Here is a 12,639-nt window from a genome sequence, read left to right as displayed (position 1 = left end):
AAACCACCCTGTGGGGAAGGAGAACCATCAATAGCTCCAGGTAAAACACTCAGCGGGGGGCGGGGGGGGTGGTTCCCTGGTGGTCTAGTGGTTAGGATTTGGCGCTTTCACTGCTGTGGCCCAGGTCCAATCCCTGCAGCGCGGCCGAAAAAAAAAAAAAAAAGAAAAACACTGAGAAGGGGGGACTGCCTGGGAGGGGCATGGGGGCTGGGAATGTTCTAGAGAGCAGGGGTTGGCAAACTCTGGCCCTCCACCTGTTTTGGTAAAGTTTTAGCCTATTTGCGTACGGTGGCTTTGTGCTACAGCGACAGGGTCGAGTAGCTTTGAGAGCCTGTCTGGCCCCTATTGCCTGTCGGACCTCTGCCCTGTGCGTTCTTCCAGGTGTGTGCTACACAGGTGAGTGGACAGGCAAATGCTCCCTGGGCCACACCCCTGGGGCATGGACACTTGCAAGGCTATTAGTCAAACCTCATCACAAACCAGAAGGCAGATCCCTGGCTCCAGCCCGGCGCCAGCCCCTCCTCACAGCCCTGTGGCCTGGACTTCCTGCCTTGTCTGTGCCTCAGTTTCCTCACTTAGAGGATGGGGATGACACCGAAGCCCAAGATGCAGGCCTGGGGAGGGCTCCTGGGGCCCTGGGCTGGGCTGCTGCCACTCCCGGACTGTGGAAAGATCTCTGGCTTTTCTGTCTAGATAATGGATCCTTGGCAGACATTAGTTTTCCTTTTGGGTTTTCAACTTTCCTATATTGTCAAAATGTTGAAAATTTAAAGACCTCCATGGACCCAGTGCAACACTGAGGGCACTGAGGGGAGGGAACCAGTGATATTCAATTCCGACTAACAACAAGGCAGGATCGATCCAGCCCTGCATAGAAAGACAATGGGAAAAACTCACAAAAGTGCCCAGGCGCCCCCTGAACTGGGCATGCAGGGATGGTGTGTCACCACTGCTATTCCAGAACCTTTTAACAGTCCCAGCTGGAGCCTCTCACCAGCCCAGGGGACTAGAAGAGGCTAAGAATGGTTTCTGGTGCCACCTACTGGGCCAAGAGGGTCAGCATCAGCCCTGAACCACTCCCAGACACCCATTAAGCACCCACAGTGTGTGTGGCACTGCGGGCCCCGCAGGAGACAGCCAACCATTCTGGCCCTCTTTTGTGTTCTTATAAACACCTGGAAATGCCTGCAGGCCCCAGGTCAGCAGGTCAGAAACAGGATCTCTCAGCATGCGTCAGCCTCGGCGCTGCTGAAGTCAGGCTGGCTCACTCTGCTGTGGGGCCATCCTGTGCACTGCCAGGTGTTGAGCAGTATCCTGGGCCTCTGCCCGCCAGATGCCAGTAGCACCCTCCAGCTGCCAGTTGTGACAACCAAAAATGTCTCCAGATGTTGTCAAGTATCCCCTGGGTGCCGAATCGCTCCAGAGTGAGGTTGTGCCAGTCCAGACCAACCCTGGCATCACACGAAGGAGACAAGCTCGTGGAGGGCTTGCCATTCCCTAAACGTGCCAAGTCCTGGCCACCCCAGGGCCTTTGCACGAGACTTTGCCTCTGTTTCTGTCTCCCTTCTTGCCCTTGCTCCATGTCCAATGACTCCTCACCCTTCAGGCCAAAGACCCAGGGGCCTCTCACCACCTTCTACTGTGTTGACCGCCCACCTTGCCCATGGGTGGGGGCATGGGAGCCCAGGGCCCACCCACCTTGCGCTGCTCCTTCCTCATGACGTGTTTGTCCTCATCCTTCCAGTAGGCATCCTCCAACTCCTTCTGCTTCTTGGCATCAGCTGCTGCCTTGGCCTCAGCCCTCCGTGCCCGGGCCGCTGCCGATTTAGTGTTCTCGCCCTGGAACTTCTTAGGCATCCCTCAGAACGCTGTGAGTGGAGGGCAGGGACCAGTGACTCTGGGCCATCCACCCTTGGCAGGCCCAGACTCATACCTGTGCAGCTACGACCCCCTTGGGGCCTCAATAGCTCTGTCTATAAAACAAGGGCTTTGGATTTATTAATCTCTCTTTTAGAAAAAAATCTACTGAGGTGAATTTTACATAATACAAAATGAACTGTCTTAAAGTGCACGGTTCAGTGGTATTTAGCACATTCAAAATGTTGTGCAACCATCCCCTCTATCTAGTTCCAGAACATTTCCATCACCCCCAGAGGAGACTTGTTCCCATGAGCAGTCCCTCCCCCACCTCCCTCCCCCAGCAACCACTAATCTAATTTCTGTCTCTATTGATTCCCCTATTCTGGACTTCTTTCACTCAGCATCATGTTTTCGAGGTTCATCCATGTTTGAACATCTGTCAGTGCTTCATTCCTTTTTATGTCTGAATAATATTCCATTGTATGGATGGGCTACATTTTGTTTATCCATCTGTCCATGATGGACATGTGGGTTGTTTCTACTTTTCAGCTCTTACAAGTCATGTTGCTCTAGATCCCTGCGGGCCACTCTGTGTGTGGACCCTCCCACTCTGCCGGCTATGAGGCCTCAGTGTCCCGGCCCCATAGCCCTGAGGCCGAATCCCCCTCGCCCTGGGTAAGCAGCTGCCATGAACTGTTCCCAGTGATCCAGCCCAGGCTCGCACAGCCAGGAGATTTTAGAACAATCGTAAAGCTGTTGTCCAGCTGGTCTGTGTGAGTCCCATACTGGGTGCTGGGGAAATGATGACACCAAATGGGAGGTGCCACCCTCCCCACACCCAGTCCCCTACTAAGCATTTTATATGGCCCAACTACATTGAATGCTCTCAAAGCCTTAAACACGGGGACTGTCCTTATTCCCTTTCGAAGTGGGGAAGTCAAGGTACCTGGCGAAGTTGCACAGGGCTGAGCCTGGAGTCTCACCTCCAAAGCCTGCCTTTCAGGTGAGGAAGGGAAGCCAAGAAATTAAGATCACCCCACCTCCAGAGTGCTGACTGAGGACACAAGCACTGTGCGGTCAGGGCAAGCCTTCAGCTCTCCGGGCCTCAGTTTTCCTCATCTGGGAAATGGGCTGATGTCCCTCACTCCTGGTTGTCCTCTCCCCACTGAGAATCTCCAGCTCAGTCCCTTGCTGAACCTTGGAGAAGTAGGCCCAGCATCGAGAATGATGGGGAAGGAATGTGGGGGCCATCCTGACTCAGGACCACCAGGCAACTCCCAACCACCAACCTCCTAGCTGTGTGTCTTATGGGGGAGGGGGCTCCCATCATCTGAGAAGTGGGGTTGATTCCAGTCCCTCCCTGCACAGGATGCAAGAGCTGCCATGGTGGGGCTGGATATGCCAGCCTGATCCTGGACTTCTCCCAGCTGCTCCTGGGCCCCCTGAATCAAGCATTCATTACTGAGCACCTACAATGTACCCAACAGAAAACCTCACCTGGATTCCCCAGAAGAGCACTAAGAAGTGGGTGGGGGTCACAGTCTAAGTGTCAGGTGAGGAAACTCCCCACATGCCACCTCTCCCTCCATCTCCCCCTCACTCTCTCAGTAGCAGCAACACCAACCTCCTTGCCTTTTTTCAAGCCTACAAAGCGTGTTCCCACCTCAGGGCCTTTGCACTTGCCCTGCCCACCACTTTTGCTCCTCTTTTTACCCAGTTAATTCCTATTTAAACTTCAGGGCTCAGCTCAGGTGTTGCCACCTCCAGGAAGCCTTCCTTGACACACCCCCTGACTCTCAGACCATAAACCTCTCTCTGAGGTACTTGTTTAGGTTGCTATCTATGTTCATTTACAGGATTACTCGACAAATGTCCATCTTCCCCACCAGGCTGGGAGCTCTATGAGGGCAGGGCTGGGACTGCTTCAGTCAGTGCCCTGCAGAGTAGGGGCTCAAAAAATGTTTTGTGCAAATGAATGAACAAGCATCTATTTCCAGGGTTCCCTCAGTATTTACTTCACACTCTGTGTTGTGTCCAAACTCAGCTTCTCACTTCTCTTCCCACTCACTTCCCTCTCCAGCGTCTGAGCCTTTGCTCTTGCTATGCCTTCACCCGATACACCCTCCTCTGTCCCCTCCTCCTGTGAAAACCTGCCCACTCACAGAGACTCAGCCCCAGCATCTCCTCCTCCTCGTGTTGCTTAAGACCCCAATTCCATCTCAAAGCCTGACAGGGCTTTTCTGACCCCCTCTTCAGGCCAGGACTGAATATTTATGTCCCTCCAAAATTTATATGTCGAAGCCCTAACCTTCAATATGACTGTATTTAGAGACAGGGCTGGAACTTCCCTGGTGGCGCAGTGGTTAAGAATCCGCCTGCCAATGCAGGGACACGGGTTCGATCCCTGGTCCAGGAAGATCCCTCTTAGATGCTGCGGAGCAACTAAGCCTGTGCACCACAGCTACTGAGCCTGCGCTCTAGAGCCCGCGAGCCACAACTACTGAGCCTGCGCACCACAACTACTGAAGCCTGTGCGCCTAGTGCCTGTGCTCCACAACAAGAGAGGCCACCACCATGAGAAGCCCGCGCACCGCAACGAACAGTAGCCCCCGCTCGCCACAACTAGAGAAAGCTCACGCACAGCAACGAAGACCCAATGCAGCCAAAATATAAATTAACTAATTTTAAAAAGTGGTACCTTATCCTTTAAAAAAAAAAAAAGAGACAGGGCCGGTGAGGAGGTGATAAAGATTAAATGAGGTCTTAAGAGTGGGGCCCTAATCTAGTAGAGCTGGTGTCCCTATAAGAGAAAAAGTCACCAGAGCTTGCTCTCTCCACCATGTGAGGACACAGTGATAAGGTGCGCATCTGCAAGTCCAGAGGAAAGCCTGCATCTGGAACCAAACTGGCTGGCACCCTGATCTTAGACTTCCCAGCCTCCACAATTGTGAGCAAATAAATCTGTTGTTTAAGCCACCCAGTCTGGTATTTTATTATGGCAGCCAGAGCTAATACAGACAACTTTTCTCCTCTGTTTGATAAACACTCACACACATACACTTTGTCATTCAGTAAACACGCACTGTACACCTAGTATGTGTGGGATGCTGGGGAAAGAGGCAGTGCTGATGGGCTTCCTGACAGAATGGGACTCCCAGGCTGGCTGGGAGATAGACAATAAGAGTGGTAACTCCAGACCAGAGCTGTGATGGGGCCATATGGACGCTGAGGAAGTCGGGAGGGGGCTTCTGACCCAGCCTGGGGAGGGATGGGGAGGGGGTGTCAAAGGGCTTCCTGGAGGAGACATTAAGGAAAGACTTAAGGGAGTGGGGAGATCCAAGCCCCCAGGGTTTTGGGGGAGGCAGGCTGGGAAAGGGATTTGTATTCCAGGGTATGGGAAGGTGCGCAGGGCGTCAGAGCCCTCTGGGGTTGGTAAGGAGGTGAACTGGAGGATTGACACAGAAGCATGGAGGTCAAACAGGGGGTCTAAGGAGTGGCTTTGGCTAAGCAGTGGGTACACTTAGGGGGGAATCAAGACCTTCGTGGTTGATTGGATGTGAAAGTAAGAAAGAGAATAAAAGATGAAACTCAACGCTGCCTCCTCCAAGAAGTCCTCCCGCTACCCCTTCTAGGCTCCCCCAGCCCGTCGTCCCTCTCCCCAGCCCTGATCCCATTGCAAGAGGCCAGGGACGTCCGTACCCAGCTCTGTCACCCCCAGGCCTGTAAGCTGCCCAGGAGCAGGACCGGAGATAGGTGGCCTCGAGCACGACGCTGTCCCTCTGGGTCTCAATCGTCCGCTCCGGGAAATGGGCATAGCCCCTGCAGGAGCCCTGGAGACGGTGGTCAAAAGCGCCTCCGTCTCCGAGCACCCCACCTCCAGCCCTCCCGGGGAGGTGGTCCCAGGCCCAGCAGCCCCGCTGGGCCCACCCGCACCCCGCCCCCCGGCTCCGCCCGCGCCGCTGCCGCTCCTACCTCCTTCCCCCGGCGCCGGCCCGGTCGCACCTCCGTGACGTCACCGCAGGGCTTGCGCGCTGAGCCCCAGGGGGCGCGTGCTGATTACGTCTGGGCTCCGTCGCCATCTTGGTAGAGGAGATGCTGATTTGGTCTCCAAGCCAAGGGCGTTAGCCGTTTCTTTTTGTCTTCAAGAAGAGAATATTTTATAAACCCTCATCCCTTGCGCTCACTTCATATGTTAGCTAGTCAGGAGAGGAGAGCAGAAACTACAATCTGGACGATTGTCTCTACAAAGATGGCCGTTGCCCAGATGAAAAATGGAGTCCTCGGTTTCACATGTGGGTCTGGCGGCGTCAGTCAGGAGTTGCTTGGCCGCCAGGGCGCGCCAGAACCAGCGGTCCGCGCGTGGTCAGTAGACGCGCTTCGCCTGAGGAAGGCTCAGGCCCTTCGTCATCGCTTTGTGCTTTGAAGACGGTCTCCTAGTACACATTCTCTGCCTCGCTTCTGCGAAGTTGAAGTGGGAGGGAGCAGAAGAAAGGGACAGAGAAGTTAAAACACTCCGCGCTGTCCAGGTGGGGAAACAGGCTCAGAGAGGAATTGAATTTGACCAAAGTGTAATCGAAGGACTGAGAATCCCTCCTCCTGGATTGCTATCCACCCCCGCACACACCTTGCTCTTTTATTTTATTCAACAATTAGGTTTTGGGGACCAGTTTGTCCTAGGCACCTATGCTTTAGATTTTCTGCACTTACTAAGCCTCAGTGTCCTCATCTGTAAAAATGGTAGTACAAGGGGGCTGAGAATGATTATACTCGGCCTGGCTGTACGGAGAGAAGCAGGGCATGGATTTAGGGGCAGTTTAGGCAGGACGGGTTGACCACGGAGTCCATACTCCAAAAGGCAATCCCAGTGACACTGCTGGCACCTGAGTCGGATTGTTTACCTCCCCTGCTCTCAAGCTTCGAGTGGGTCCCCACTGCCCTGCAGGACTCACCCCACCTTCCCATCTCATCTCCCTCCTCTTCCCCACTCTCTCTCAGCTCCAGCCACACCAGCCTTCTATCTCCCAATTGCCAGACACAGTCCTGCCTCAGGGAATTTCCCTCTGCTGTTCCCTCTGCGACGACTCCTTCACTCCTTTCAGGCCTTGGCTCAAATATCCCTTCCTGAGAAAGACCTCCTTGACCTCCCCAAGGATCAATAGTTGGTGCCCCGACCCCAGCCCTCTTTATTTCCATCATAGCATCAACTTGCTTTGTTGGTTTACCTGTTTATTTTCAGTCTCCCCTATGGCTGTGATGTCTGGAGAATGGAACCCCTTCACTTGCAATATTTGTCACCAAGAAGAAGGGGCTCAGCATAAACATTTATTGTTGTTCAGTATGGGGTGGAGGGTGAAAGCAACACCTAGTTAAGCTTCTACTGGTAAAGATCCAGGTTTTTAAAAGAAAAAAAAATTTTTTTTTTTAATTTAAAAATAGAGCCAGGCTTGTCACATCTTCCTGAGGGCGGGAGCCTCTTATGTCTGTTGACATATCTGAGGGGTGCAGGTCAAGTGAATCGTTCCAGAACAAGTTAAGTCTTCTACAAGGAGATTTCTGCCACCTCCCAGGCCACAGGGCATGGCTCCCATTCCTGAGAACTCTTGACTTCTATTGTTCTGACATTCTATAGCTCTTAGATGCTCACATTCTCAAGTAAGTATTGAGGGTCTACTCTGTGCCTGTGCTAGGAGCGCAGCAGTGAATGAGACAGACACAGTCCCTGGTCTCCTGGGGCTCACAGTCAGGAAATCATACAAACAGTTATGATCCTAACCTTGGCCGGAAGATGTGCCCCGTGTTGAGAGTGGGCTATAGAAGACTGCAGGCAGATTTTATGTGACACACACGGTTTTATCTGATACAAGGATAAATTTTATTTCTCTATTATATATTTGTATATTCATATACCCCTGTATGCCTAAATACACACAAAGAGAGCTATATTAACAAATACTGCACTGCAAATTGTTACATGAATAATGTACACAATGAGGAAAATTCAAATTTGGGTCTTTTTTTTCCCTGTAAAGTGGCTGTTACTTCATGTTAAGATGCACAGACATTGCCTTTTGTCCCCCAAATATTGTTAACTCTTATGATTTTTGAAATGTTCCCGAATTGTTTTTTGAAAAGGTCCCTTACTTTTGAAAAAAATTAAGTCCCTCATAACCGTTGTTTATTGCCGGGAAAATATTTCTTGTCGTTATGACTTAAATCTTTTCTCCAGCAACCATCATGATTTTACCTTTCCCAAATTCAGGCTCCAAATTCAGAATAAGACAACTCTGAAGATGTCTTTTATGCCTCAACTGTCGTTGGGCATCCTGAGATTGCCATTGATTAACACAGATATTTGTTCCTTCACCTATAGAAGCAAGGACAAAAGTATCATCAAGTTTGTCTAGAATTCTTGGGGACTTCCCTGGTGGCCCAGTGGTTAAGAATCTGTCTTCCAATGCAGGGGACGCAGGTTCGATCCCTGGTTGGGGAGCTAAGATCCCACAGGCCGCAGGGCAACTAAGCCTGTGCACCACAGCTAGAGAGGAGCTTGTGCAGGGCAACTGAGCCTGTGCACCAGAACTACAGAGAAGTCCCCCACAATTAGAGAGAAGTGTGTGCGCTGCAACGAAAGATCCCACATGACGAAACTAGGACCCGACGCAGCCAAAAATAAATAAATAAATAAATATTTTTTAAAAAGTTTGTCTAGAATTCTCCAAATTTTAATTAATTTCAAACTGTTAGGAGAGCTTTTTCATTTACCAAATTTAGGATTTTTTTTAAAAAGTGACAAAAAGAGAGCCATATTCCTCTGTTGGTTGTACTGATGTAAAATTTGCTAAGATAAGTATCTTTCAATGATTGTATACTTTTCAGGTTACAAGAAGCATGGCCATGCAGAAGCACAAAGATTGCTACGAAAAGCAGCTGCAAAAGTATTTGTTTCTTGGATTCTAGATCCACAAATTCTTTTCTTTTCGTTTATTGAAAGGGCTGGAGAGGCAGTAAGGATCTTGACTCAGTCACATGGGAGTCGTCCAGCACCATTGTTTATTTCAATCTTTCATTGGATTCAGTAGCCAGGATTCAGTAACCTTGTGTAAGAACTAGGGCAGCAGCAGCAGAATTTGTGGAAGCTTCAGTGACTGGGTTCTGGGGTCTCTGCTAAACTAATTGGACCCCATGCCTGCAGACTGCGCTTCAGATAGAAAACACTCAGCATTCTCAGCTCCTGCGAGATATTCCTGTTTTCCCCTTCATGTGTCACTCTCCATCACCGTAACACTCTAAACCCTGCCACCCTCCTTCCCTCCTCAAAGAAGAAGAATCCACAGTTGCCTCCCCATGTTAAAGAATTATCCCAACTCAGGACTCCCCTGGTGGTCCAGTGGTACAGAATCCGCCTTTCAGGGCAGGGAACGCGGGTTCGATCCCTGGGCAGGGAACTAAGATCCCACATGCTGTGGGGCAACTAAGCCTGTGCACCACAACTACTGAGCCTGAGTGCCTCAACTAGAGAGAGAAAACCCACACGCCACAACTAGATAGAAGCCTGCGTGCTGCAACTAGAGAGAAGCCCATGCTCCACAACAAAGATCCTGCGTGCCACAACGAAGACCTGATGCAGCCAAAAAATAAAAACTAAAATAAAAGAATTATCCTGACTCAGGGGTGATCTTATAGAGCTGTGCTGTCCACTAGAAATAAAGGTAATGTGGGCCACTGATTGGGTTTAATACTTCCTAGGCACCACATTAAAAAAGAAAAGAAACAGGTGGAATTCATTTCCTGATAAATTTCACTTAGCCCAATGGAGCCAGGATATTGTGACTTCAACAACTAATGGAATTGTAAAACAAGACATAGCAAAGATTTCAGAAATCTCCCATCTTCCAACGTCTAAACTTGCCGATAGCCTTGTTGGCACTAAAAATCAAACCCCTCAAGTTATCTCCTTGTGAGTAAATAGTAGTCTGACGTGCATTTGATGGTTCCACTCCCAATCCTGAAGTCTACCCTATCACAGGCTAACGTGACTAAATACTGCAGGAGACTCGGAGGATGCCCACACAGTATCACTGACACGTGCAAGCTGCTTTTCCACATTGTCCACGTAAGCAATCCCAGCATCACCTGAAACCTCAAGAGACAGTGTTCTGAAAAAGTCATCAGAGGAAATCTGCCCTTGAATCTTTTTTTTTTCTTTCTTTCTTTTTGCGGTACACGGGCCTCTCACTGTTGTGGACTCTCCCGTTGCGGAGCACAGGCTTCGGACGCGCAGGCTCAGTGGCCATGGCTCACGGGCCCAGCCGCTCTGCAGCATGTGGGATCTTCCCGGATCAGGACACGAACCCGTGTCCCCTGCATTGGCAGGCGGACTCTCAACCACTGCGCCACCAGGGAACCCCGAATCTTTTTTTTTTTTTTAATTTATTTTCTGGCTGTGCAGCACGGCATGCAGGATCTTAGTTCCCCAACCAGGGATCGAACCCATACCCCCTGCACTGGGAGCACTGGAGTCGTAACCACTGGACTTCCAGGGAAGTCCCTGCCATTGAGTATTGATGGAAAGAGTTTCATCAGGCTCTGTGATCTGTGTTTCCCAATTGAAAACAGTTAGTTCATCTTATCCTGACCACTGGATGTCGATTCCATTGGGAGACCTTAAACTGAGGATTCTTGAAATGCTCTAGAAACCTACAGCTGCAGTAGATTGACAAGTTCCTGTGAAAATTAACAGAGGGAAATCTCATTTAGAATGGAGTCAGGAAGCCCTGAAGGGGAAGCTCTCCCTCTCACAGACATACCTTCTGTTGCAGCTTACTTTACACTCCTGGGCAGGAAGAAGACTACTACCCCAGCAGGAGGAAGGTTTTTTCTTTGCCCAGCAACAGCCCAGCCAATGAGAAACTACCACAACTCACCACTGTCACCACCGTGAATTCTTGCTTTCCTCCAGTGGACTCTCCTTCAAAGCAGCGCCCCGCCCCCCAACTTCCCACTTTCCTCTGTAAAGTAATGCTCTCCTTTGTTCTCTGGACTTGCATATAATTTGCCATAGCTTGCATGTGCTGGATTGCAATTCCTCTGCCATTCCCTAGTAAACTCATTTCACTAGTAAAATAACTGGCTATTTTAAAGGTTGACACCCCCTACCCCCCACCACATAAAGCATCAGCTGTGGATGACTTCCTCCCAAGATTAATTTTCTGATTCCACAGTCATTTTTTTACTTGCGTTTTATCGTATGTTGGCACTCTCTATTAAATGGCTAAAAGTTTTCTCAGTATGCTCTTTCTCATCTTCATCCTGGACTAGAGACCTCCTATAGTTTCCTTCTGCCACTTAAACAAGAAAAAAATCTCTCTTGTGTGTGTTTCACAGACTGCAGCTACTCTTCTGGATAGTAGCTGATTGCTGCGCCTTCATTCCCCACCTGATCCTGCTGACAAAAACGTAATATCTATGCCTCTAAACAATTCAGAAGATAGATGTTGAGGGTTGACTTGTGTCTCCCCAAACTACCTATTCAAATCCTAGCCCCTGGTACCTGTGAATGCGACCTTATTTGGAAATAGGCTCTTTGCAGATACAATCAAGTTACAATGAGGTCGCATTTGATTAAGGTGGGCTGTAAGGCAATGATGGTGTCCTTATGAGAAGAGGAAAATTTGGACACAGACATACAGAGGGAGAAGGCCACGTGAGGACAGAGGCAGAGATTGGAGTGATGCTGCTCTAAGCCAAGGAACTCCAAGGACTGCAGGCAGCCACCAGAAGCCAGGAGAGAGGCACGGAACAGTTTTCTCTCTCAGTCTCCAGAAGGGTCCAACTTGCCGATGCCTTGATTTCAAACTGAGAAAGTCAAAATAAATATCTGTCAGTTTAAGTCACCCAATTTGTGGAACTTTGTTACAGCAGTCTCAGGAAACTAACATAGTAGATTTCCTTCTATAGGCCCCTCCTACTATGTACACTTTCCTCACCTACTTAATCCCAAATGTCATTTTGTAAAAATTGGATCTTGATCTAAGGTCAACAAAAGGCTTCTGCTGAGGTCATTACAACTGTATCAGCAAACCCAGCCCATGAGGAGTAGAGACAAATATTTGGGTTATCTCGCGTATAATAATGTGTTCCTCTTAGAGACACCCCATTCTGCTCAGAAAAGCTCTCCCCTTAAGAGACTGATGTTTGACTCATGCCTGCTGTGGTAAACAGTACTTATGTTCCCATTCAACCTCTCCTTTTCTGTATTACTGCTTCTTAGGAGGTCCAGCTTCTGCTCTAGAAGTCCCACAAACCCATTTAAATTCCTTCGCCACTGTCGATTTCCTCGTCGTAGCCAGCCCAGGGCAGTCTACACCACTGGCAAACACTTCCTGCTACACAAGATAATACTGCAGGTCAAGCAGAACAGTCTGTGACCAGAAAAAAGAAAAAGCGGATTATATCTCTAGAACAGACCCCAGGTTGAATTGGGGGCATGTTTCCTTTGCCTGGATTTGGTCATTTAGGCTCCTGGCTTTGGGGCCCTTAAGGGGAGGCTTTCAAGATTGTCCCCAGTGTTCCCCCACCATCCGGTATTTTATGCCTTTGTGTAAATCCCTCCCTTTGGAGCGGGTCGGACTTATTAACTTGCTATTTTTTTTTGGCCGTACTGCACGGTTTGCAGGATCTTAGCTCCCTCACCAGGGATCGAACCTGGACCCTCTGCAGTGGAAGCGCAGAGTCCTAACCACTGGACCACCAGGGAATTCCCTTACTTGCATTTTTTTT

The 12,639-nt window shown here is 49.8% G+C and overlaps 1 protein-coding gene and 1 non-coding gene across 2 annotated transcripts in view; both read right to left on the bottom strand.

The window, feature by feature from the left end:
- Positions 1-5,858, bottom strand: part of CCDC124 (coiled-coil domain containing 124) — a 9,632-nt gene extending 3,774 nt beyond the window's left edge. Inside the window, exons 1-2 of the mRNA XM_007461033.1 lie at positions 5,833-5,858; positions 1,699-1,868 (exon numbers count right to left, since the gene is read on the bottom strand). Coding sequence (XP_007461095.1) covers positions 1,699-1,857 — 159 coding nt within the window. The 5' untranslated portion in view covers positions 1,858-1,868; positions 5,833-5,858. The remainder of the gene's footprint in view (positions 1-1,698; positions 1,869-5,832) is intronic.
- A 6,685-nt stretch (positions 5,859-12,543) lies between these two features.
- Positions 12,544-12,616, bottom strand: TRNAG-UCC (transfer RNA glycine (anticodon UCC)). Its single transcript has one exon. It is a non-coding gene; the product is annotated as a tRNA-Gly (tRNA).
- Positions 12,617-12,639: the final 23 nt, after the last annotated feature.

This window comes from Lipotes vexillifer, unplaced genomic scaffold (genome assembly GCF_000442215.2).
Source record: "Lipotes vexillifer unplaced genomic scaffold, Lipotes_vexillifer_v1.1 scaffold469, whole genome shotgun sequence".
Classification (NCBI taxonomy): Eukaryota; Metazoa; Chordata; class Mammalia; order Artiodactyla; family Lipotidae; genus Lipotes; species Lipotes vexillifer.
This window is presented reverse-complemented; position numbering and strand designations above follow the sequence as displayed.